At 52.6% G+C, this 5,600-nt stretch overlaps 1 protein-coding gene across 1 annotated transcript in view; it reads right to left on the bottom strand.

Moving 5' to 3' along the window:
* Nucleotides 1-5,273, bottom strand: part of PLTP (phospholipid transfer protein) — a 12,742-nt gene extending 7,469 nt beyond the window's left edge. Inside the window, exons 1-7 of the mRNA XM_003787657.3 lie at nt 4,996-5,273; nt 4,270-4,380; nt 4,075-4,174; nt 3,203-3,331; nt 2,224-2,379; nt 1,173-1,236; nt 1,022-1,085 (exon numbers count right to left, since the gene is read on the bottom strand). Coding sequence (XP_003787705.1) covers nt 1,022-1,085; nt 1,173-1,236; nt 2,224-2,379; nt 3,203-3,331; nt 4,075-4,174; nt 4,270-4,369 — 613 coding nt within the window. The 5' untranslated portion in view covers nt 4,370-4,380; nt 4,996-5,273. The remainder of the gene's footprint in view (nt 1-1,021; nt 1,086-1,172; nt 1,237-2,223; nt 2,380-3,202; nt 3,332-4,074; nt 4,175-4,269; nt 4,381-4,995) is intronic.
* Between the last annotated feature and the right edge of the window lie 327 nt (nt 5,274-5,600).

The following is a 5,600-nucleotide window of genomic DNA, read 5'->3' on the forward strand; positions in this document are numbered from 1 at the left end:
GCCGAGCCGCTATTTTTTGTTATTGTTGTCATTGTTGTTTAGCAGGCCCTGACTGGGTTCAAACCCACCAGCCCCGGTGCATGTGGCTGGCGCCCTAACCACTGAGCTATGGGCACCGAGCCGAGTCAGACTAGTTTTATGTGGAGAGCACTTAGTGCCTGGGGTGTAGAAGGTGCTCAATAATGTTAGCTATTATTATTTGTATTACTACTACTACTGCTACCATTACTACTATGGGGTTTCATCAAATCACTAAACAAGATGGCAAGGGATTCTTTTCCTTTATTGGTTTCTCTGCCTCTTCCTTCCCTCTGTGTGCTGTCTGTTGGGCATAATGGGACAAGGTCTCTTGAGTAGCACCCATGGCTCAGTGGGTAGGGCGCCGGCCCCATATACCGAGGGTGGTGGGTTCAAACCCAGCCCTGGCCAAACCACCACAAAAAAATAGCCGACAAAAAAATAGCCGGGCATTGTGGCGGGCACCTGTAGTCCCAGCTAACTGGGAGGCTGAGGCAAGAAAACTGCCTAAGCCCAGGAGTTGGAAGTTGCTGTGAGCTGTGTGATGCCATGGCACTCTACCAAGGGCAACAAAGTGAGACTCTACAAAAAGAAATTTTAAAAAATGGGACAAGGTCTCTGCCTCACAGCAGACAGAGGTCACAGCTTAGGAAAAGGGAATTCACGTTAATTGAGCACCCGTCTAGTGTTAAGACAATGGAGCCCAAACGATTAGCAAACACATATTGAGGGACCTTAATAACTATCCCCTCAGATAATCCTCACAGCAATCCTATGGGGAGACATTGCCAGCCAAGTGAGGAAACCAAGGCCCAGAGAGAAATGAGTACTTACCTAAGCTCACACAGCAAGTCGGCCATAGAGGCCACATTTGAACCCAGGACTGTTCAAGTGAGGACTTGGAAGGGTCCCACCCTGAGATGCTGCATGATAGCTGCACACTCGGCCTCACCCCCACCCAACTCCAGGGTCTTGCCCAGAGCTCCTAGCTTTGCCAACTCACCAGGCACGGTGTCCAAGAGGGAATTGAGCAGGACCGTCCCTGCATGGTAGAGTACCGGGCAGATCTGGGAGGTGGAGGCCAGAGTCAGGGTCTTCTCAAAGAGAGGGCACACCCACCCCCTGCATGTCCCCTGATCTGCTACCACCCATACCTGCTGGTTGAGGAGAAAGCGCATCCCTGAAGTGATGAACGTGGAGAGAAAATCATACACCTTCCTGGGAGGAGGGGAGAGCCAGGTGAGCCCAGGCTCTCCCCTGCCCCAATTCAAGTCCAGGAGAAATCACATTGGCCAGAAAAGTGGTGGTAGTGGGACTTATCAGCTTCAGCCTATATTACCAGATCCTCTATGGAGGTCTGCCAAAATCCAAGCCCAAATCCCCAGCCTAATTCTCAAGACGTCCTGACCTTCCCCCTCTCCCACAGCAACCAAATGAATCCACACATGGTTCCTCTAACCTGCCCTGAGCATCCCCGTATCCATACACTGACTGACACCCCTGCTTGCCACACTCTTGTTCCCATCCTGTATTTCCCCTTGTCTGGGTTCAGGAGCTGCCTTTTCCAGGCAGTCCTCCCAGGTCACTCTCCTCTGAATCCTCAAAGTACTTTTTTGGTCCTTATCCCCAGACCCCAATAACAAATGTTTTGTCCCTCTTGAGCTCCTTTCAGCATCCTCAGAGCCTGGCATACACACTGTTTGCTAAGTAAATAAAACCGACTATGTACCAACACCATTTTCTCTCCCCATTCCTCTTCCAGAATCAGCACAATGTCCCTTCAGCCCAGAACCTGGAAGAATGTTATTATTTTTGTTATTATTATTATTTAGAGCTACTAATAATTGGAGAACCCAGTACACACCCAACTGTGCATACTGATCCTCACATTACTCTTATCTAAGTGTCTAGCACTCAGATAACCATTTATCATATGCCAGGTACTGTTCTAAATATTTTTACATATATTAACATAAATAAACCTCACAATGATCTTATAAAACAGGTTCTGTTATCATCCCCATTTTACCAATAAGGAAACTCCTCGAGTTCCAGTGACCTGCCCAGTTCACACCCGGGAAGTGGTGGAGCTGAGATTTGGACCCAGTTGATCTGACTCCCAAGCCTGTGCACTTTGCATTGCACTGAGCGGATGGGCTGCGGGGCTTAAAGATGGGGAGTGCTAGGGTTGGGGGTAGGTCTTACTTGAAGGTTCCCCCAAAAGCTGCATTCATTCTGGAGACAGAGGCTTGGCAGGAGACATTGGACACTTTGATCCGGCCAGTGGGATCCCGGGAGAGCTCCAGACCAGTGCGGATGGATACACCTTCAGCTGAGGCATTGATGTAGCCTCCATCATAGCTGCCAAGGGGTTTAATGTTCATCTCAGTGGGGAATTTGAGTCTTCACTGCCTCCACACATCATGATACCTCTCTTTCCCTCTTTTTTTTTTTTTTTGAGACAGAGTCTTACTATGTTGCCCTCAGTAGAGTGCCTTGGCATCACAGCTCACAGCAACCTCAAACTCTTGGGCTTAAGTGATTCTCTTGCCTCAGCCTCCCAATTAGCTGGTACCCACCACAACGCCCAGCTATTTTATTTGGTGCAGTTCTCATTGTTGTTTAGCAGGCCCAGACCAGGTTTGAACCCACCTGCCTCAGTGTATATGGCAAGCACCCTAACCACTGACCTACAGGTGCCAAGCCCATGATACCTCTTTTTTTTTCCTCATAGAGACAGAGTCTCACTTTATTGCCCTAGGCAGAGTGCCGTGGCATCACACAGCTCACAGCAACCTCAAAACTCCTGAGCTTAGGCAATTCTCTTGCCTCAGCCTCCCAAGTAGCTGGAACCACAGGTGCCCGCCACAATGCCTGTCTATTTTTTTGTTGCAGTTCTGCCGGGGCTGGGTTTGAACCCACAGTCTCAGTATATGGGGCTGGCGCCCTACCCACTGAGCCACAGGCACCACCCAACCTATGATACCTCTTAATAAGACTTCTTTTCTGTTCAATTTACCAGAAATCCTACCAAACCATCTATCAACCCTTGTGAAGTGGGTATGATTGTTCATATTGTGCAGATAAGGAAAGTGAAACTCAGAAAGGCTAAGGGATTGCCTACACTCGCAGCACTCCTAGCCCTTCTGAACCACCCTCCCTCCCTAGCCTGCTGGGTCCTCACAAGAACCAGTAGAGCAGCTGTCTCCGGAAGCGCAGCCCCAAGGAGGCATTGGTGATTTGTAGCATCAGCTCCTGCTCTGGCTGGAAATGGAGCTCAGAAGATGTCAGCTGTAGCTCTGTCACTTTCACCCTGTGGGAAGCCCTCAGGTCAGATCCAGTACCAAGAAGAGGGAACCTCACCTACTCATGGGAAATTCATTCCCTCCTCCTCCAGTCCAGACCTGGGGAAGCTGGGATGGGTAGAAAGAATTCTTCTATGGCCCCTTAAGTGACCAGTTTAGACCTAGGTAGCTCAGAGATTAGCTTCTCCTGACTCAGGTATTAAAAGTGAGCTTCACTCCATGTCTCAGAAGTCTTGTTGCTGCACCCCCTGCTTGTATCCCTTCCTATCCTACACCCTGGGCTTGTTGGACCTGGTCCTTAACAGTCATTTGACTTTGCCGCCATCACCTAAGCTCCAGCCCATATTTAAATTCCCCTGTCTCCCACATGCTAAACCACAGGTCTGGCCTTTTTAGTTCCTCCACCCATCCCATTAACTCCACCCAGTGCCTCAGACTCAACTCTCAACCATTGACAAGTCCCTGACTCCATCTTTCTGGTGCTCTTTGGCCACACCTCACATCCGCTGGTCCCGCTTCCTTCTTTTGGTCCCACCTACATTTCCTAGGCCACGCCCATCCACCTGGTCCCGCCTATGTTTGCTTGGACTTTATCTTTTTGGTCCTATCCAGTTTCTTAAGTCCTGCCTCATCGACTTGGCCACGCCCCTTTCGTTCAGCCGTGCAGTCTCCGGAGACCCCGCCCTTAAGCCCTAGGCCCCACCTCCACCTCCGAGGCCCCGCCCCGCAACACAAGGCCCCGCCCCCTCACTCAGAGATGTTGTAGTAGAAGTGTCCTTCTCTGCCCCGCAAGTCGGGAATCGTGATATTCTCCAGCTCTTGCTCCAAAAACCGCAGCCCCTCCTGTTTCACTGAGGCAGCAGCAAGACCGTTAGCTTCCGCGTCTACTTCTGGGGCGACCCACCCCATCCGCCCCCGCCTATCCCCGCCAACCCCTGCTCCTTACCCAACTCCAGCGCCTTGGAGGTGACACGGATCTTGCAGCCCGGGAGCTCCGCGTGTGCGCCTGCCAGCAGCGCTAGGAAGAGGGCCCCGAGGAGGGCCATGACGAGCGAGCCTGGGGATGGGTTGGGGTCGCAGGAGTTATCCAGGCCACTAAATCCGACTCCTTGGACGTCCAACCAAAAGAGGGGGCTGGCCTGAATCGTCACCCTCCAGATAACTCTTCGGGGAACCTGAAACTAGGAATCTTGCCTCCATTTGGCAGATTGGAAAACTGAGACTCAGAGAGGAGATGCAACTTGCACTCTGGCTCCCAGAGGATTGGGGGCACAGAGGAGGGAATGTCCTCTCGGTTCGCCCGTGCAACCGCTCCATGACGAGTTTGGACATCTAGGAGACCAGCCCCCACACCCTTAAAAACCTCCCCTTTCCTCTATCCCTGGGCGCGCGCAGGCTCGCATGTTGCCATGGGAACGGCTGAACACGCATTCCTAGGGGAGGCTTGCGGTTTCCTAGGCCCAGCTCTAGGGGAAAAGAAAGGCTAGCCGCCGGATGCGGGCTCTCGGGTCTCCTGGCTTCCCCGGGTCCTAAATCCTTCCCATTAGGGATTCTGCCCGGCACCCACATCTCAGTGTCCTCCTTGGTCAGCTTTCCTCCCCACCCCGACCTCAGTGCACCACGCGGCTCGGCGAGGGTTTGGGGAATGGGATGGGGACGCGCCCCAACTCACTTAGCTGTGGAGCTGGGGGCGGCGCGGTCCCGTGGAGGGCAGCGCAGGGGATCTCCGCGACTAGGTCTGGCGGGCTGAACTGTTCCAGGAGCCTTTATAAAGCTGCGCCTCCTCGACCCCCCTTCTCTCTCTGCTCTCCCCTCCTCCCTCCGAGGCTGGGAGGGGAAGGGGCGGGACGCTGGCAGTCGGGAGGGTAGAAAGGGCTGTACAGAGCCCCGTGACAAGCCCGGCGCTGTCTGGACAAGTGGGGGATCCAAGCTCAGCAACAGGGAGGGAAATGCAGGAGTCAGCCCGCTCAGGCCCAACCATTCTGCTTCCCTGGGACCATGTTTCAATTTACAATTACTCATCTCTTCTTACGTGGTCTTGGGCAAGTCACTCCACTTGGGTAACTGAGCCTCAGTTTCCTCATCCAGCAAAATGCACATAATGATAGGAACTGCCTCTTGGGCCTTTATTGCAACCCAGGATCAGTCATGAAGTAAATGTCCAAGGCACATTTCCCCACTTTCCTTCCACCTACAATCATCTCAAGACCTCTCTTTGTCTGACTTGGGTATGGGGCCCCCCAAACCAGTGTACTGCGTACTATTGGGGGATCATAA

The sequence above is a fragment of the Otolemur garnettii genome, unplaced genomic scaffold, assembly GCF_000181295.1.
Source record: "Otolemur garnettii isolate 467f Iridium unplaced genomic scaffold, OtoGar3 scaffold00023, whole genome shotgun sequence".
Taxonomy (NCBI): Eukaryota; Metazoa; Chordata; class Mammalia; order Primates; family Galagidae; genus Otolemur; species Otolemur garnettii.